General features: G+C 36.6%; 2 protein-coding genes across 2 annotated transcripts; both read left to right on the forward strand.

The window, feature by feature from the left end:
• Positions 1-4,828: 4,828 nt before the first annotated feature.
• On the forward strand, positions 4,829-17,759 carry LOC149399081 (GTP-binding protein At3g49725, chloroplastic-like). Its single transcript, XM_089611498.1, has 27 exons — positions 4,829-5,310; positions 5,391-5,496; positions 6,001-6,116; positions 6,274-6,393; positions 6,476-6,994; positions 10,137-10,341; positions 10,418-10,602; positions 10,938-10,995; positions 11,089-11,282; positions 11,565-11,866; positions 12,193-12,250; positions 12,358-12,523; positions 12,837-12,898; positions 13,001-13,088; positions 14,126-14,437; positions 14,527-14,591; positions 14,680-14,745; positions 14,844-14,933; positions 15,027-15,139; positions 15,286-15,354; positions 15,707-15,851; positions 16,013-16,068; positions 16,171-16,221; positions 16,315-16,369; positions 16,481-16,537; positions 16,814-16,933; positions 17,047-17,759. Exons 13-27 carry the CDS (start codon positions 12,896-12,898, stop codon positions 17,515-17,517), a joined length of 1,761 nt encoding a protein of 586 aa, XP_089467624.1. The 5' UTR covers positions 4,829-5,310; positions 5,391-5,496; positions 6,001-6,116; positions 6,274-6,393; positions 6,476-6,994; positions 10,137-10,341; positions 10,418-10,602; positions 10,938-10,995; positions 11,089-11,282; positions 11,565-11,866; positions 12,193-12,250; positions 12,358-12,523; positions 12,837-12,895; the 3' UTR covers positions 17,518-17,759.
• LOC149399082 (putative starch synthase 4, chloroplastic/amyloplastic) lies at positions 7,580-9,620 on the forward strand. The gene is made up of 8 exons (XM_089612934.1): positions 7,580-7,639; positions 7,720-7,783; positions 7,875-8,006; positions 8,269-8,473; positions 8,717-8,851; positions 9,023-9,127; positions 9,222-9,320; positions 9,449-9,620. Exons 2-8 carry the CDS (start codon positions 7,723-7,725, stop codon positions 9,591-9,593), a joined length of 882 nt encoding a protein of 293 aa, XP_089469060.1. The 5' UTR covers positions 7,580-7,639; positions 7,720-7,722; the 3' UTR covers positions 9,594-9,620.
• Positions 17,760-20,374: the final 2,615 nt, after the last annotated feature.

A 20,374-nucleotide genomic window follows, 5' to 3' on the forward strand; every position in this document is an offset into this window, starting at 1 on the left:
AATTTAATATAATATTCTATATATATAATTTGAAAACGGTAAATTATTGGGAAAAAGCGATGTGCGTACGGGGACACAAAGAGCGCGCAAAAGAAACGCGGAATGGAATTCGGTGTCTTAATGATGTGATTTAACCGATCTGTCTGTCGGCGCGGTGACCCTGGGTATTTTCGACTTTTATGTTGTTTTATTGTTTGTTTCTCCATTCTAATCTAATTACGGGAATGTGTCCACCACAATTCTTCATCTTTGCTGATAAATGATCTTTAATTTAATGGATTAATTAAATATTTTTTCCATCGACTCGCAACGACATGTCATCTCAAGTCTGAAAAATAACATCCGTACTCTTGTAATCTTGCATGGGTGAAATCATACTCTTTATGTCAAAATCTACTTGACGACGTTAAAGTAGTGAAGATAAAATGATATTTTTCCTCTCATTCATTCTTTTATTTTATTTATCCTTTTTATTATTGTTTAAAAGAGTATTGCAGGTATGACAAGTTCAGAACGCCGTTCGTTTCTCGTCGGAGGCTCAATGAAGTTATTTGGGGTTTATGAGAAATACTCATCACTTCTCCAAGGATGCTTCCCTGAGAACTTGAGCTTTCGGGGAATTCTTTTGAGCCTTTTTCTTCAATTCCAATTCCATTACTTTCTCATATGTACATACAAAAAACAATAAAACAAAAATTATTCGGATATCAGTCTAAAAACAAAAGTCGGTCTTGATCATGAAAAACTCCATTGAAGCTTTGACTAGAGCAGTTCCAACCGAAATCTTCAAATATCAGTCCAAAAATTTTGTGGGGACTAAAAATGACTCTTTTCTAAAACTTTTATTGGGCTTTTACGAAGCCCAATGGTTGATGGAAGCCCAATCAGTATCTAGCCCACTACGCCTCAAGGTCCAGCTCGGGCCCTGGTTCGGATAAGGATGATGATCCTTTGTCTTCCCAGCGAAGTATCAAGACGAAGTCTCAGTCAAGGCATGTATTCCCGTCACGAATTCCGGATCTAGGACGATTTCCACCAAGTAGCAGACGAAGTCTTCACCACGTGTCTCTGAGGATTTCGTACCTCGCCTAGTCTATAAATTCTCTCCTTCAGAGAGAATTCACACCGACTCTTTACGTACGCGCGACCTATACTTTTAGTCCGCAATTTACGATCAAGTCTGTAATCTTGAGTTCGCTGAGTATATTCTTATTCAGTGACCTCGTTTGTAATCGAAGTCCCTTCAACATAACAGTTCATTTTCTCTTAATTACGTTTAGCCAATTTCATTTATAAAGTCTTTTGAGATCCACTTAAATATAAATCAAATAAACACTTTATTATATAGTTTTCTTCGTGATTATTGAGGGCTCGGTTTCCGACATCGACAAATTTCATCTTTTTTTCCACCACAAAACAAAATATACATAAACCCATTACAAAATCTGGTTCTGGATTGATAAAAATTTACTTGAACAGAGTGAAATAGTTCATCAGATTTGATCTCAAAGCAGAAATCAACTTTTAAGATTATTTTGTCAATGCCAAGAGATCTTATACCATAATTAACCCCAAATTACAACCCATATTATCACCAAAAAAGTTATGAGTATTTCTCATGCCCTCGCGTTGAAGTCAATGAAGTTATTGCGAAAATTGCTTAAGAAATTCGAATCGAGCTTTACGATAATGAGATGAGCGAACAAACTTTGTAGATCGTTAAATATTGTAGATGAATAAATAAATCGAGGGCTTCGACATAGCTTATTCTTTTCCATCGCCATCGCTGTCAGTGGTGGCCGAATCTTTGTTTTCCCACTTGGTCGTTTCTTATTTTTTCGATTGTTCGTTAATGTTTGTTTTAGGGATTGCCGAGAGAGAGAATCAGAAGAGAGATCACTTCAACGAATTGATCATCGAGCTCTCCAATGCTCTTGCTTCGCTCTCTATCTTTTTATGTGAATCTTAAAACATTTATAGTTCAGAATTATAATTATTTGTATGCTTAGATTGTGACATGATTTTGATTTGTTAGATCTAAAGCAGGACAACGATGGTGATGGAAGAGTGAGAAAAAATTAATTTTTTTGCCTTTAGTTGTTTATTAATGTTTTATTGTATTTTTTTATATATGGGAATTTAGGTGATATCACATATTAGTGGGTCAAATGACCAAACCGTTGACTAAATATTGGATGACCGTTAATAAAAGTTAACAGAAGGGGCACAATATGATCAGTGCAGGATTACAAGGACATAGATGCTATTTTTCAAACTTGAGGGGCTACGTCGTTACGCGTGCAATAGTGGGGGGGGGGGGGGGGGGGGGCACTATATATATTATTATATATAAAAAAGATTTCTGACTGTATGCTAGTCAGATTATGAAAAGTTTTATATAATGATAATTTTGATCATTAGATTGTTGCTTGAGAGTAATTACTTACTGCATTTTTGTTTTATAATTGCCACAAAACAAATATGTACTCTATTTTCAAACTTTTCCACGTAAGATTTACTTGTTGTCTTTATCAAGAAAATATACAAGTTAATATTGCAATGAGAAATTTCATTTTGTAAACTTCAAAAGTGGAGAAATATTAAAGCTAGATTTTTTAATTGAATAATACTTGAAATTGAATTTTTAACTCAAAATCGAACAAAAATGCCTCTTAAACTCATTTAACTATTTTTCTCTCATTATCTCTCTAATTTAACCCAAAGGAGAGAATATGTAATTTATCCAAATTTAATATTTGTAGGCATTCTTGATTTTGTTATAAAGTGATAACTTGGTTTCTAACTATATATATATATATATATATATATATATATATATATATATATATTTTATAAAAAGATTTCTGACTATATACTAGTCAGATTATGAAAAGTATTATATAATGATAATTTTGATCATTAGATTATTGCTTGAGAGTAATTACTTACTACATTTTTGTTTTATAATTGCCACAAAACAAATATGTACTCTATTTTCAAACTTTTCCACGTAAGATTTACTTGTTGTCTTTATCAAGAAAATATACAAGTTAATATTGCAATGAGAAATTTCATTTTGTAGACTTCAAAAGTGGAGAAATATTAAAGCTAGATTTCTTAATTGAATAATACTTGAAACTGAACTTTTAACCCAAAATCGAACAAAAATACCCCTTAAACTCATTTAACTATCTTTCTCTCATTATCTCTCTAATTTTTCTAATTTCCTCTACTCTTTCTCTCTCCATAGCTCTCATTTATGATGATTTCGAAGATTTACAATGAACTTTATAGTTTTTGGGCATTTTGAGTGGTGAAAGTCAAATTTATGCAAAATTTGTCTACCGTAAACCGTTAGAATCGTATCTCGTCGAAATCGGGTGTGAGAAAGTCCGAGTGAGTGAAATGAACAAAGAGGTATGAGATGAATTTATTTGATTTGAGGGGTATTTTTGTCCAATTTTGAATCAAAACTCTAATTTTAGATATTTTCCAACTAAAATGTTTAACTTCAATATTTCTCCACTTTGAAATTAATTACTTACTATTGATAGACATTAATCAAGTGACTAATATGTACATAACATATTTTCGATAAAAGAAAGGAAAAATGGTATGAACTAGCCAATCCCAAACTATTACTTTTGCAAAATAGCCATAGTTTCATTTGTTTGGTAAAATAGCCATCTCTCAAAAACTTTAATCCAGGATTGAATCAGACTTAGGGTACCCGCGCTTCCACGCCCGCCCCGTGCGGCTGTAGAACTCCTCCGCCCCGCCGAACGCCTCGAGGTCCTCCACGATCTCGCGCTTCGTCCCCGGGTCCATCGCCAGCGTGTCGAAGCTCGCCGGGTGCTGGAACGCCATGTGGCTCCAGTAGGCCCCGCCCCCGCCGTTGGTGTAGAGCCGCCGCTGCCGGTTGCGCGCCCTGAAGGCGATCCGGTTCCGCCGCCGCCGTCGGAGCGATCGGGAACATCGCGAGCATCGAGGACGCAAGAATCGCGTCGCCGAAGAAGGAGATGTTTCGGTTCTGCTTCAGATCCTCGTTTCGGTTCTGCTTCAGATCTGTTGGATTTCCAGATTGTCATTAAATTTAATCCTGCCTCGATTAATTTTAATCCAGTCATCATAAACCTTACATTCTGTCTTTATAGTTCGTTGAGATTAAATTTAATCCAACCTAGATTAAGTTGGCTAGTTTGCTTATAATTGACAAACGATGACTATTTTGCAAAAGCTTAAATTCTATTTGGCTATATAGCCGCTTCACCCTAAAACAAAAATATACATAACATAAGTGAAGCCCAAGCAATTACCAATTGATATTGTAATTTTACAGCTGGCTTAATCATAAAAAAAAATATTAATCCAAAAACGGAAACTGTGGAAAATACTCAATATAATATGAAAGTATAAACGCGTGTTGTTTTTTTTTTTTTTTTTGAAGGCGTATAAACGCGTGTTGTTGCACGGTGTTACTAATACTGTGTAAAACAAAAAAGGAAACTAAAAAAATGTAGAAATGAGTTTATAACGGTCACTAATGAGAAGGGTTATAAAAAACGGAAACCTCATTCTATTCTTCTTCTATTTCCCTCTCTTCAGTTTTATGGCAATTTAGGGTAATTGAATGGCGATCTAGGGTTTATTCGCCGCCGTCCCTGCTCGCTCACAGCCTGTCCCTCTGTGACTCGTCGCCAAACCCCGACGCCGTCGCAGGGCCGATCGCCATCGCCGACCTCGGCAAAAAGAATCTCGCCGGTAATGGGTTTTCAATCATATGCAGAGCCAGGATTTGGTGGTGTCGATGAGCGGCGTTGTCCGCGAGGCCGAGTCGCACCACCGCCAGGTCTCAACCCGTTCCGGCTGGTTGATCGGAGAGATTTTGCCGGGGCTCCGGTGATGGAGACGCCTCAGAACCGAGCGGCGGTGATCGGGCTAAAAGCGCAGGTGGAGAACGCGATTCGCTGTGGAAAGAAATAAGTCCCGTCGCGTCCCTCAAAGAACGAGTATAAACCCTAGAAAGCCAAACGAAAACCCTAGAAAGTTAACATTCTCTCTCTGATTCCGTTTTCTTGGGGTTTCTGTTCGCGGGGCAGTCACGACGCCGTCGCCGGAATCTTGCGGCCGATTGTCAACGCCGTCCCTCTCAGAAGCTCGTGCTAGTGCGGATCGTCCGTAGAGCCTATGATTGGGATCGGTGCCGGTTAAGCCAACAGAACCATGGCGGTGGGTGAATAAGAGAGACTAGGTACGACCACACGGTGATCGAATCATCATTCTTGAACAAAGGAAGCTGTAAACAAATGGGTAGTTCTCTCTATTTCGTTTTTCTTTTTCCTTTTTTCCCTGTTTTGTATTTATTTCTAACCCAATATATCTTCACACAGGCTTTGCGAGAAAGGTTTGATTCATTCGGCTCCTTCTTTGGCTAGGGAGATCGTCACTCTTTGCAAGATAGGTCTGATCGAGAGAGCCAGTCATAAGACCACCGTTGTATGTGAACATCTCTTGTTTTACTTACTGATTTTTAAAAGTGGCGTTATTATAAATTTTTCCTCAAGGGAATACGAACAACACTAGCAGATGAGCTAATCGTCGTGTCAGTACTAGCAGTGATGTAAGAGCAAATATTTGTATGCATATTTCTCATATATAATGGACTTGAACAGTTAAGGGACATACCAATGACTTCACAGTTAAGGGTATGAATTTAGAATAATTGATGTTTTTTTAATTACTATATTATCTATATAAATAGATGGGATAGTGAAGAAAATGAATAAATTTGTTTTGGGAGAGAGCGAAGTAGAGCCTGTAATAAACAGATTTGTTCTAAATCTAATGATTATTCCATTGTTAAATAGATATTTTGTAAGAAATTTATGTTGGAAATGGCTCATTAATTCTTTTGTTTTATAGTTTTTTATATATGTTATAATGCTATTTTTACTTGTGTGCTCAATTTTACTTGTTCTGACTACCACGCTGTTTGCATAGGAAGTAGTTTTACCTTCTTTCTATGGTATTGCAAATTATGGCGATATACCCTAGGATAAAGGAAGCCAAGCGCTTTCAAATGGGCCGCCGAGAATCTACTCTCAATACTCTTTCAGGTATTCAACACCTACAATAAGCTTTATTGATTTGACAGAATTAACTTGATTGTGATGTGGTAGCTTTGCAAAAACTCCTTTGATCTAGTGTGTGTTTTCAGGCTTTTGATGTGGTTACTTGACTGTCATCTATGGTTTCCTCTGTGTGTGTTTTCAGGCTTGTGATGTGGTTACTTGACCGTCATCTGTGGTTGTCTCTGTGTGTGTCTTCACTGAGAGCTTCCACGGGAACCCTCCTCCGCCTTGCCCATCATAGAAAGGGTTGGAGGAATATCAGGTTTACCCCCCTTGTTTTGTTTCTTGCAGCGCAAGTATTTTTTTTTCCCGGCGTTTTATTCTTTTTTTTTTTCACTGTGCAGTCTGCGAGCGATTCTAGCTCAAGAGTGGTTTAGCAATGGGGTTAAAGAAGAGGATGACAACAAATATGATTGTGGTGATGATCAGACCTCCAAGGTGTGAATTTATGAAGTAAAATAACTATTTTGGAAAATTATTTTGAATTTACGGCTTATAACCGGTGTCGACCCCAGTCGGAAGCTTGGTGTGTTCGAGTTCGTATTGTCAATCTGCTATGGAACAACTCGCTCAGGTTTGGTTAATTATAAAAAGCATGAGAAATATTAAAAAAAAACATCAATTCCATAAGACTTCACAAAGAACCCAAACATCTTTTGGCATTACTATTTTTTTTTTCTTCGAAGAAACCTGAATAAAACTAAAAAGAAATAGAGGGAGAAAGAAAGCTTTGGCTAGGACCGAAGCAAACCCGAATCTGCCATGATTGCATCTCCTCTTAGCAACCGTTTATGCAACCCTGAATTGGCCATAGTTCGACACTCAAAAAAACAGTTACCACTTCCAAACTTTGCATATTGAAGGTATGTGTGATTTTTTAAGAAAATATCAGTCATTGGTTTTCCTTTCCTTTTCTTTATTAATTTATTTTTTAAAGTGCGATATGGATTGTCATCTTTGATGCTGAGCTTGGAGTTTGGTCGGAAAGCCATAGCGTCAACGGAGATGACAGGTCAGTCGAAGGAGCTCCATCATCTGCAGACCTGGACGGACTCCGGAGTTTGGGCCATCATAATCATCATTTCCGTAATCTTGGAGGAAGTCCTTCACAAGCTCGATGCTGTAAGTCCTTGTTGTGTTTCTTTTTTATGCTGAAAAGTGATTAGGGTTTTGGTCTCTGTTTTTTTACCATTTTAAAAGGAAATTTGGTTTGCTCTATGTCTTTGATATTCTTACAAAGAGTAGAGTTGACTAATTTTTACAGTAATCGAAAAAAAAAGAAAGTAAGTCTGATTTAAATAACCTCATTTTGCTGTCTTGGGTTACATGGTTTTACTCTATAGGCCTATAAAATTGAACTGGCTGATGGGTTTTGGTTATATTTAAGTTTTTTTTAATCATTTCTCGAGTTGATTGTCAAACTAAATGAAAATATTTAATCTCCATCTCGCTTCTCGTGCTCTTTCAGGTTGGAAGGTCAAGGTCATGGAAACGCAGACATTTCTCAGGTACAGAATCGCTATATCTCGCTTACTTAATTCCCCTCTAATACCCATTTTTGACCGTTTTCAATTCTCGCTTTTTAAAGTCCATGAATGGCGGGGATAATAAACAGGCCGAGATTTGGCAATACTTCAAAGAAGCTCAGCAGAGTAAGTCCCTATGCAAATGGATCCGCAATTTGAGTACTCGATTTTTTTTTGTGTGTTGATTAATGGTGGTTTATTTGGTGTTGATGATTAGACATTATGTACTTGAACAAACAACGCGTAAAGGCCGTGGATGAGCTCAACAGAGTCAGTGAAGAGAACCACTCGCTTCGGGAAACTGTAAGCCGGCTTGAGGCCGAGAAAAAGCTAGCTCGTTTCGGGGAAGGTAACTTTTGCTCCGGCCCTCGTTTTTGTTGAATAGAGCTTAGTTTATTAATTCTGTGGCTGTTCCATAATTTACAAAAATTTATAAGGTCGGTTTTGAGATATGTATAAAGCTAAATGTATAAGGTAACTTTTCGGGGAATTTTGATTTTTGTGGTGTCTGATGAGTCTCTTCATTTATGTATCGCTTTGATCAAATGATATACAATTTTTTTCTACACTTGGGCAATGTTGTTTGGCTGAATTGAGTCGAGTCTATGTAGAAAGTCAGACGCTGTGTTGGGAATTACTGCTTCGAATAGACTCGCTGGTTCTGACGGGAATGATTGGCAACTCCGAATCGTCCGATTTGAGGAGGCTGATCATGGATTGTAGAGTTGGTCTACACGATGTTTTTTCCGGCGTTCGTGAAGGGAACGATGTCGAGTTTCTAGAAGCACTCCGTCGGTTCTTGGACAGAAGCAAAAGGTACACACATTTTTTTTTTCTAGATGTTTAATTGGATTTCGGACCCGGAGTGTCACATTCTTTTGATCATGAAAGATTCTCTTTGGCATCAAATGATTTTAGAAAGTATCATATTTCATGGATGGAATTTTATACATTAATGAACTAATATTATTGCCTTGATGAATCGTACGCTAAAATATCTCTTTTCATGCTTTCCTTCCCCGGTTCTATTAATAATTTTTATTTTTATTCTCGACCCAGAAATGCATTCCATGTTGTCCACATATGCACTGAAATGGAACCATTGGTTTCTGTTGGATGTTTGGGATCTTATGTGACGGGATTATCGCGAGCCTTGCAGAGAAAGGGTCATCTCGTGGAGGTTATATTACCCAAGTAATCAACATACTTTTTTATTTTTATTTTTATTTTTTAATCTTGTTCTTTAAGTGTCTTTGGTGCAGTAGATATCCAAATTTGGCCGGATACATGATCTAGGATTATTTTATTATATTTTTGATAGATTTTTTTAAAAATTTATTCGCAATGACTTTGCACTGGACATAGGTATGAGAGCCTGGACCTAGAAGCAATTCAAGGGCTGCGTGAAATCGATGCGGATTCTTATTCATACTTTAATGGCCAATTACATGAGAACAGAATTTGGAATGGGTTGGTAGAGCTCATTTTTTTTCTTCTCATGGGACATTGTAAGAAACTATGTTTTAAACACCTACTTTTTTTTTATTTGTTTTGTTTTTTGCAGTGTTGTTAGTGGTATCGGAGTTACTTTAATTGAACCACGGCTTTACTCTTCCTTCTTCAACCGTGAGCTGATATACGGCTACTCGGACGACTTCGAACGGTTAGAAATAAAACTATTTCGGGTTTATTCTTAGTTCCCCTAAGTCATTGATATTTTTCACGTCGATGATCACAATCATACCAACATTTTAACTTTTTATTGTTAAAACCGCCTTTTATGATTCTCAGATTTTCCTATTTTTCGCGTGCTTCTTTGGATTACATATTGAAATCCGGAAAACGGCCCGATGTATTACACATCCACAATTGGGAGACCGCTATCGCTGGACCACTCTTCTGGGATGTCTTTGAAAAGCAGGTTTACCTTTATTAACACAAATGAAGAACTAACGACTTGGATATCAGTTTTTTATTTCTTGTAACTTTAGATATCAGCTTTAAAAATGTTATGATTAAGCTTGTGAGCAATTGAAAGGTTAGATGTGTAAAAGAGTGAAGAGCGGTAGATTAATAGATTGGACGATGAATCCATGAAGAGGTTCATTAGATCCGTTGCTCTCTTTAGTTAAAAAGTTACGGTCTGTGAATGTGATCGGGTTATACAATTACTTGACTAGTTCACATGGAAATGCCAATAAAGACTTTAAGCGAGAATGAGCAACTATTTCTCTAGATCATCTTTCAGTTAATAATCCTATATGGAAATTTAAGTTCATGTAAAGGCTATTTATTTTTAAATTTTTTTTATGTCAGATTTTGACGTAAAGCTATTTTATTAGAGAAGCTCTCTCAGTTTTACTTCTGTTCCATATGCGATCTTCAATTCCAACAAATGATCCTTTTAGAAGTGTAATTTTTCTTCGATGATTGTTCGTTCCTTAATTAGTATTTTTCTTTATTTATTTATTTTTTAAAGTGCGATATGGATTGTCATCTTTGATGCTGAGCTTGGAGTTTGGTCGGAAAGCCATAGCGGCAACGGAGATGACAGGTCAGTCGAAGGAGCTCGATCATATGCAGACCTGGACGGACTCCTCTTAGCAACCGTTTATGCAACCCTGAATTGGCCAAAGTTCGACACTCAAAAAACAGTTACCACTTCCAAACTTTGAATATTGAAGGTACGTGTGATTTTTTTAAAAAATATCAGTCATTGGTTTTCCTTTTCTTTATTATTTAATTTAATTTTTTTTTAAGTGCGTTATGGATTGTCATCTTTGATGCTGAGCTTGGAGTTTGGTTGGAAAGCCATAGCGGCAACGAAGATGACAGGTAAGTCGAAGGAGCTCGATCATATGCAGACCTGGACGGACTCCGGAGTTTGGGCCATCATAATCATCATCTTCGTAATCTTGGTGGAAGTCCTTCACAAGCTCGGTGCTGTAAGTCCTTGTTGTGTTTCTTTTTTATGCTGAAAAGTGATTAGGGTTTTGGTCTCTGTTTTTTTTACCATTTTAAAAAGGAAATTTGGTTTGCTCTATGTGTTTGATATTCTTACAAAGATTGATTTGACTAATTTTTACAGTGATCGCAAAAAAAGAAAAGAAAAAAGAAAGTCAGTCTGATATAAATAACCTCATTTTGCTGTCTTGGGTTACATGGTTTTACTCTATAGGCCTATAAAATTGAACTGGGTGATGGCTTTTGGTTATATTTCAGTTTTTTTTAATCATTTCTTGAGTTGATTGTCGAACTAAATGAAAATATTAAATTTCAGTGGTGCGCTGAAAGGCCCGAGAGAGCTCTGTTTGAAGCTCTTGAGAAGGTCAAACCCGGTAGATTTTACTGAGTTCGGCTCTCTTTTTTCAGAGCTTATATTGAGTTATGTAAAATCTGAAATTGTAATTTTGGGTATGTTGATTTCACAGAGCCTGATGATTCTGGGCTTCATTTCGCTGCTCTTGACTCAGTCAGACCCACATTGCCAAAATATGTATCGGAGACCATGTTGCCGTGTTCTGTCAAAGAAATGAAACCAAGGGAAGAAGAACACGGGAGAAAACTCTTGTGGGTTTGAGCGCCAATATTTAGCTTTCGGCGGCTACGCTACTATTTAAAAAACGTAAGTCTCTACCATTTTATTTAAGAAACTAACACACGCTCATGATATTGATAAAGAAAATTGTAATATATGGGGAACTTGAATGCTGTATTAGGATTCTTCACTTTTGTCTGTTACATTCCCTCTCTGACTTAAAAACAATACTAATGAAGATTTTTTTCCGTTGGTGTCACAGATGGTTCATTTTTATTTTTATTTTTATTTATTTCTTATATTTATTTACTATAATTTAGCAGACAACAAATTTTTGGGAGGTAAGTGACCGTGGTTCTGTTTTCTCAGATTCATGGATGGAATAAATGGTAGCAGGAAACATCTACTCATTACTTATAAATTTACGGTGATGATCAGACCTCCAAGGTGTGAATTTATGAAGTAAAATAACTATTTTGGAAAATTATTTTGAATTTATGGCTTCTAACCGGTGCGATATGGATTGTCATCGTTGTTGCTGAGGTTGGAGTTTGGTCGGAAAGCCATAGTGGCAACGGTGATGACAGGTTAGTCGAAGGAGCTCGATCATCTGCAGACCAGGACGGTCTCCGGAGTTTGGAGGAAGTCCTTCACTTCACAAGCTCGGTGCTGTAAGTCCTTGTTGTGTTTCTTTTATGCTGATAAGTGATTAGGGTTTTGGTCTGTGTTTTTTTACCATTTTAAAAGGACATTTGGTTTGCTCTATGTGTTTGATGTTTTTACAAATAGTAGAGTTGACTAATTTTTACAGTAATTACAAAAAAAATTGTAAATCTTATGTAAATAACCTCGTTTTGCTGTCTTGGATTACATGATTTTACTATATAGGCCTACAGAATTGAACTGGCATCAGGGTTCTGGGTTTTTTTTAAAAAAAAAAAAAAAAAAATCATTTCTTGAGTTGATTGTCAAACTATATGAAAACATTTCATTTCAGTGGTGCACTGAAAGGCCCGAGAGAGCTCTGTTTGAAGCTCTTGAGAAGGTCAAACCAGGTAAATTCTGGTTTTTTTTCATTTACTGAGTTCTAATCTTTTTTTCAGAGCTGACATTGAGTTATGTGAATTCTGAAAGTGTAATTTTGGGTGTGTTGATTTCGCAGAGCCTGATGACTCAGTCAGACCCACATTGCCAAAATATGTAGCAAAGACCATGTTGGCGTGTTCTGTGAAAGAAATGAAACTGAGGGACGATGAACACGGGTGAAAACTCTCGTGGTTTGAGCGTCAATCTTTAGCTTTCGGTGGCTATGCTACTATAAAAAAAACGTAAGTCTCTATTATTTTATTTTATTTTATTTATTTATTTATGAAACCAACACACGTTCATGATATTGATGAAAAAAACTTGTAATATCGGGGTAACTTGAACGGGTCTATTAGGATTCGTCACTTCTGTCTGTTACATTCCCTCTCTGACTTAAAAACAATATTAATAAAGATTTTTTCCGTTGGTGTAACTTATGGTTAATCTTTATTTTTATTTTTTATATTTTCCTTATATTTATTTACTATGAATTTAGCAGACAACAAATATTTGTGTAAAAATGAGAAATAAGTGACCGTGGTTCTGTTTTCTCAGATTCGTGGATGGAATAAATAGGAGCAGGAAACATCTACTCGTTGATTATAAATTTACGGATGGTGAGTCGTCCAATCCGATGCTCTCTGATATATATTTTTTAAAGTTTCCTTATAAAGTGCAGTGTCGTTCTTGTTATAACAAACACATATAAATCAATATAGATCCTTCATGAGTCCGGCTTACTCATGAGACGCATTTGTGAGAGCACATGCAAGTTTCTGGACCAGAATTCCCGTCTTCTTCTACATTGTGAGAAATTTTAACTAAGTTCGTTGATTCCATATTTTTTTTTGTTTGACAAAGAAAAATAACTACATAAATTGCGTGTTGACTTGATATATAATGCAAGGCACTGGATTACTGTTTCAAAAAAAAAAAGTACAATTTTATTTTCCATTGTAGGAGATGGAAGGAGCTTCAAGCTTAAGTTAGGATTAGGGTTCGGGAAAAGGGAATTAGAGTTTTATTAGGTTTTTTTTTTAAAACTGTGATCGGCGAGAGAGCATGATAAATTCTTCTAATTCGTTGCTGAAATTCGTCTATAATTATCAACTCATTCGATAGTCCTCATATATTTCTTAAATTCGTCGTTTTTCATTTTCAATTTCTGAAACGAACGATTTGGTATTATGTCGTTTCTCAAGATTGTCTATTTTTATTTATTTTCTGAAACGAAGGATGTCGTTTTGTAGGATTGTCGTTATTTAGACAATGTCGTTTTGTAGGATTGTTGTTTTTGGACAATGTCGTTTTGAAGGATTGTCGTTTTTTAGGATTGTCGTTTTGTAGGATTGTCGTTTTTTTGACAATGTCGTTTTGTAGGATTGTCGTTTTTGTGGACTGTCCTTTTCTAGGACTGTCGTTTTTTATTTTCTGAAACGAACGATGTCGTTTTTTGATATTTTGTCCAGGATTGTCGTTTTTTTAATCGAAATATCACGTATTTATGAAATAGGACCGTATGCAGCGTAGAAAAAAAAAATAGTAGTTTGGGTGGGTTAGTTGGGACAAAATAATTGGGCAAAATAAAATTCTGCTAAAGACAAAATGATAAATTCGATGATGATTCAAGATTTCGGTTCGATCATATGGATTGCTATGTCCTCTCCTGTTCGTTATGCGTTGATAGGTTTCGGATTCGAGTCTCTGATTTTTGGGGTTCATTGATTTGGGATTGTTAGAAATCTTGGGGTTTTTGAAGAAAAAAGAAATATAATTAAAAATACTAACATTGTCTGAGAAGAATACTTGATTTGAGCAAATATCTAAAAAAATGCTGAGAGCAGCAATCTCTCTAACGAGGTCGTCTCTCTACCGAGCTTCGATTTCTCTCTCGCCGGCGAGAATTAGGGTTCCGGCAGAGCCGTATTCCCAGGACGCGAGCTCCGGCGATGACGCTGCGACGCTTCTGGTGGTCCAGCCTCGACTCCGCCCTGATTCGTTGCTTCAGGCCAAGCTTGACGAAGCTGTTTGCCTCGCCGACTCTCTCGGCGAAATCCGCGAAGAGTACTTCGACCATGTCGTCGCCGCCGAGAAGAAGGTTCCTGAGCACATAGTCGTTCAAAACCCCTCCGCCAGAGGTCATAGGGCTCACGCTGGTTAGCTTCTTCAACTCTCTCTCTCTCTCTCTGTGCTTTAAGCCGATATTTTTTTTTTTTCATTTCTGAATGAATGTATGTTTGTGCAGATACGTATTTTGGTGGAGGGACAGTGGAAAATGTTAAAATCCACCTAAATCATGTCGAATCAAAGGCATAAACTTATTTCGTTTTGTATACAAGATTGACGTTAGAGAGCAGTATTGATTAACGTGTTACTGATATGTGATAATACAAACCAGGGTGATGAAGTTGATGCTGTTTTCGTGAATGCAATGCTGAGCGGGGTTCAGCAGAGGAATTTGGAGGTAAATTCGTTTGGCTTTCTTGACAAAGGTTCTCAATTGTGACTTTTTTTATTTTATTTTATTTATTTATTTTTAATTCGGCTTCCGAAACAATGCAGAGATTGTGGGGAAAGCCAGTGCTGGACAGGGTCGGTCTCATAATCGAGATATTCCATGCTCACGCCAGCACAAAAGAAGGGAAGTTACAGGTGCGCAGTTTCGACCTTGATTTGGAATAGTTGCTGATCGATTTCCGAGTTCATGGGATGAGTTATTTTATTGAAGGGGCTAGCTTTTTACAGGCCGAATTGGCAGCTCTAATGTATAAGAAGACCAGACTTGTTCGTGTACGAGGCGATGATGGGAAGCTTACTTTCGGGGCTGGCGGAGATACTGAAGTTGTTAGCGCTCGGGGGTAATGTGTTGGTTAGTTCGTATGCTGTGAAAAAAAATTGATTCAGAACATTACTTCTAGCTTTCTAATGTACCGACGTGCTTTTGAAAGTCTGTTGTGCGTTTTAGATTGCTATAGATTTATGACCCATCTGTATTTGACTTCAGGAGAGGAAGTGGTGGACGTGGATTTATTGGCGGTGCCGGTGAAACCGAAATTAATCTTCAACGTCGAAGGTCCGGTTCACAATCGGTGTTTTTGTATAATTGTATCATAGTGAGTGACTTGGAACTAACTTCAAGCTATACCCTGTGTAGTTTAGGCTCTTGTGGGAACTAACTTCAGTTTGTTAAGCTTGACTCTTGTGTCAGATGATGACTATACTTCACGGATTTAGATTTTATAGATATAATATACTTCTATGATATATGATATCTTTATCTTATAATCTTGTTTTTATAGGTTAAGGATAGAGTTACCATTTGTTTATTTGGACATGTGATTCACATCTTCTTTTCTCGGATTACTCATTTACTGTATCATTACGTTTGTGGAACTTCTTATCTTAATTATCGAGTGTCGTCTCAGAATTTCAGACCGGCGAAAAATTTTGACGGCACAAATCGAAGAGGTTCGTCGCACTAGAGCTGTGCAGCGGGCTTCACGGAAAAGAACTGGAGGCTCACAAGGACAAAGCTTACCCACTGTAGCTATTGTTGGCTATACCAACGCTGTACGTTATCAACACTTCTTTTTCTTCAGATTTAGATTGTAAGTTCAATTGAACTGCTAGAACACGACCCAGCTTCTGTTGATTTTCAGACAAGATCACATTTGCTTCCCGTTAGTTTTTAATTATTTATTGATTTGGTAACTCTGATCTTGCTGTAACAGGGAAAATCTACATTGGTTAGTGCACTCTCAGACAGTCCTCTATTTAGTGATTCTCGGTAATTTATCCATTTTTATTACTACGTTCCTTCCCAGGGTCAAAGAGTTATGCATACTAAGTCATGATATTCCTTCCTATTTTTTGTTTTGTTTTGGTGTAGACTCTTCGCAACTGTGGATCCTAGATTAAGAAATGTTGTTCTTCCATCGGGGTAAGAAATGGTCTATGTTTGAGCCGTGTAATGTGCTTGAATTTGAAGAATGAATTTTTTGACTTATCTTTGCCAATTTTTTCTCTTATCCAGAAGGAAAGTCCTCCTGAGTGATACAGTGGGATTCATTTCGGATTTGCCAGTGCAGGTATGTTGTTGTTATAGCGTTAAACAATAAACAACTCTATTCTTTGCCGATTTCGTGACACTCTTCTTCACCTTCTTCATTACGAACACAATGTTGAATCTATTTTTGCAGCTAGTGGAAGCGTTTCATGCAACTCTGGAAGAAGTAGTGGAAGCCGATCTGCTTGTGGTAAGCTCACCCAGCTCTTTAATTTCTTTCTATATATTGACTTCCACGGCAAAAAAAATCGTTAATTGTGAGGTATGAGCTCACAAAGTAGAGAGAGATCTCGATAAATTGAAATTAATCTAATTTAAAAACTTCAGTAACAGATTACTTATTGAATTTCATTCTATTACGTTGTACTGAAAAGCAACGTGGGTGACAAGTTTATGAAATATATCAATAAAGTTGAAAATGAACCAATTTGAGGAATTTTTTTCACTATATTTTCTGTCATAACAGCATGTGTTAGACTCCACTGCCCCAAATCTCGAAGAGCACCGCTCAACCGTTCTCGGCGTTCTAGAGCAAATCGGAGTTCCAAAAGAGAAGGTCAATAATATGGTCGAAGTTTGGAATAAGGTAATGATATTTCAAGCCTCTGCTTCATACTTGTAGTTTTTTTTTTTTTTTTTTTTTTTTTTTTTTTTTTTTCTTTTGCAAAAGCAAATTCAGATCATCTGCGAAATGCTCAGATTGATGTTCAAGATTCATTTATCGATGGTGAGAATAGCCATATCTCCGAAGAAGACGAAGCTGACACCATTGATGGTGAAGACGATCTCGAGTCCATTGGCAATGGTGATCAAGAAAATGACGGGTCTCCGGAGAAAAAGTCGATGCAGTTCGATGCACAGTCCGGCGAATTTGAGCCTGTTGAGTGGTCCGATCAGGAAGATCACCATAACCATCAAATCAACGACGATGGTTCTTCCGTTTTGGAGAAGAGCGCCACGAACGAGCCACACAGAGAGTGGTCAAAGGGCGTGGATTGTTCTCGAGATCCGGATGTGAAAACATCGGCCTTGAAGAGGACTGGTTTGCAGGAGCTGCTTGAGCTCATCGACCGGAAGTTGAAGCCTGAAAATGTTGTCGAAAGGACCGACTTTGACAGAAAATGGAGACCTCCACGAGAAGGAGAAGATGGGACCGGAGTTGCGATTTGAGGTTGAATTAGAGGGTTCCTGAAAGAAAAGCCCATGGATTCTCCACCAAACAAAGCCTTTAGTTTTTTCAAGTTTTGTCTTGGATAAAAATAGTCGTCCTGAAAGTTGAAAATTGAATTTTTTACGCAAAAACTCCCCCATGTAGTTGTATTTCTTTTAAAAATTGAAAAAATGCAAGTAATTTTGTTTCGGACAAAATATATAATGACACAAGTGTTATGGTGTAAATTTTTCAAAGATAATTTTGATAGAATAAGACATCTTTTTTTTTTTTTTTTTTTTTTTTTGGTAATAACATACTAAATTAAGTTTTATCCCCAAATATTATAACTTCTAAAAAACGGATATTTTGCTTTGCACAAAAATATATTGTAGATAATTTATCACTAAATTGAGTTTTTATCCCGAAAGATCAAGATTTTAAAAACGTTGCTCTATAAAAGACTAGTATATTAAAGAGAAATTGTTTTATTTGTCACTTTTTTGATAACTTTTTTCCACATTCCACTAAAACCTTAATTTGTCTCGAAATGCCACCATGACAAGAGTAAAAAGTCAAGTTTGCCCTTCACTATCTATTTTCTTTACAAATTGGCATCTATGTTTACTCAGCCATTTTCTCGTCCAGTACATCTAGGTCTCAGTCTCTCTCTCTCTCTTCCAGTCCATCTCTTCTCTGTCTCTCTCTCTCCCCCATTTCGTCTAAGCTCTCTCGTCCAGATCTTCTCTCTCTCTCTCTCTCCCCCACTCTCCCCCATCTCGTCCAAACTGAGAAAACTCGTGAACACAGCTCAAAAAAGTCGTCGGAGGAGCTCAGTTATCGTCGGAGGAGCATTCCGAATGTCAGCCCAAAAAAAGAGAAGTTGCAATCCACGAAATAAAACCCTAGGTTCGTTTTTTTTTTTTTTCATTTTCCGGTTATGAAAAAGCTTTTCGTCTTGAAATAATGAAATTTTTGTTGTTTAAAAGCATGAGTTTGTTATGAGTATGTTATGTGATTTTTCAAGATGACGTTCATTATTTGTTGACATATATGTCAACAATGTTGACATCGGATGTCTTCAATGTTGACATCTATGTCTAATGTCAACATTGTAGACACATATGTCTTCAATGTTGACATCTGTGTCTGATGTCAACATTGACACATATGTCTACAATGTTGACATCAGATGTCAACATTGTAGACATAGATGTCAACAATTTATTGTTTTTTTTATTCTCATATCATTTCCTTATCTGTTAATCTTTATTTTCAGGGTTGGTCGAGATTTGTTCCCGAAGGAAACATTGTTGACCATAATTTCAGTTTCTTTGGATCCCTCGAGGAAGCTGCGGATATGAACGATATGATCAGTGCAGGATTACAAGGACACGTACGCTATTTTTCAAACTTGAGGGGTTATGCCGTTACGTGAACAAGAGGGGGGGGGGGGGGGGAGGGGGATATGTAATAGGATAATTTAATATTTGTAGGCATTCTCATTTTTTTTTATAAAGTGATAACTTGGTTTCTAACTATAAATATATATAAATATATACATATATATATATATTTTATATAAAAAGATTATAAAGATTTCTGACTATATGCTAGTCGGATTATGAAAAGTTTAATTTAATGATAATTTTAATCATTAGATTGTTGCTTGAGAGTAACTACTTACTACATTTTTGTTTTATAATTGCCGCAAAAGAAATATGTTCTATTTTCAAAACTTTCCATGGAAGATTTACTTGTTGTCTTTATCAAGAAAATATATTAATATTACAATGAAAACTTTCATTTTGTAAACTTTAAAAGTGGAAAAATATCAAATCTAGATTTCTTAATTGAATAATACTTGAAACTGAATTTTTGACCAAAAATCGGATAAAAATGCCCCTTAAACTCATTTAACTATTTTTCTCTCATTATATATCTAATTTTTCTAATTTGCTATACTTCTTCTCTCTCAATAGCTCTCATTTATGATGATTTCGAAGATTTACAATGAAGTTTATAGTTTATGGATATTTTGAATGGTAAAGGTCAAATTTATGCAAAATTTGTCTACCGTAACCCGTTAGAATTGTATCTCGTTGGATTTCTTCGTATCTCGCCTGAATCGGGTGTGAGAGAGTCCGAGTGAATGAAATGAACAAAGAGGTGTGAGATGAATTTATTTGATTGGGGGCATTTTTGTCCAATTTTGAATCAAAACTCTAATTTTAGATATTTTCCACTAAAAAGTTTAACTTTAATATTTCTCCACTTTGAAATTAATTATTTACTATTGATAGACATTAATGAAGTGACTAATATGTACATAACATATTTTCGATAAAAGAAAAATATACATAATATAAGTGAAGCCCAAGCACTTACCAATTGATATTGTAATTTTACAGCTGGCTTAATTATAAAAAAAAAAAATACTAATCCAAAAACGGAAACTGTGGAAGATACTTGGTCAATATAATATGAAAGTATAAACCCGTTTTGTTGCACACTTGCACGGTATTAATTTATACTGTGTAAAACAAAAAAGGAAACTAAAAAAATGTAGAAATGAGTTTATAACGGTCACTAATGAGAATGGTTATAAAACACGGGAACATCAAACTATTCTTCTTCAATTTCCCTCTCTTCAGTTTTATGGCAATTTAGGGTAATTGAATGGCGATCTAGGGTTTATTCGCCGCCGTCCCTGCTCGCTCACAGCCTGTCCCTTTCTGCCTCGTCGCCAAACCCCGACGCCGTCGCAGGGCCGATCGCCATCGCCGACCTCGGCAAAAAGAATCTCGCCGGTAATGGGTTTTCAATCATCCGCAGAGCCTGGATTTGGTGGTGTCGATGAGCGGCGTTGTCCGCGAG

The sequence above is a fragment of the Urtica dioica genome, chromosome 4 (genome assembly GCF_054948205.1).
Source record: "Urtica dioica subsp. dioica isolate 48M chromosome 4, U.dioica_male_clone48M_v1_H2, whole genome shotgun sequence".
Classification (NCBI taxonomy): domain Eukaryota; kingdom Viridiplantae; phylum Streptophyta; class Magnoliopsida; order Rosales; family Urticaceae; genus Urtica; species Urtica dioica.

Bases quoted from the DNA above. Each gene is read 5' to 3' on its own strand.
- LOC149399082 (XM_089612934.1), top strand. From the start codon at position 7,723: ATGAATGGCGGGGATAATAAACAGGCCGAGATTTGGCAATACTTCAAA. The intron at 7,784-7,874 runs GTAAGTCCCTAT...GTTGATGATTAG, and splicing joins CTTCAAAGAAGCTCAGCAGA to ACATTATGTACTTGAACAAA. The intron at 8,474-8,716 runs GTACACACATTT...TTCTCGACCCAG, and splicing joins TTCTTGGACAGAAGCAAAAG to AAATGCATTCCATGTTGTCC.
- LOC149399081 (XM_089611498.1), top strand. The intron at 16,069-16,170 runs GTAATTTATCCA...GTTTTGGTGTAG, and splicing joins CCTCTATTTAGTGATTCTCG to ACTCTTCGCAACTGTGGATC. The intron at 16,370-16,480 runs GTATGTTGTTGT...CTATTTTTGCAG, and splicing joins TTTCGGATTTGCCAGTGCAG to CTAGTGGAAGCGTTTCATGC.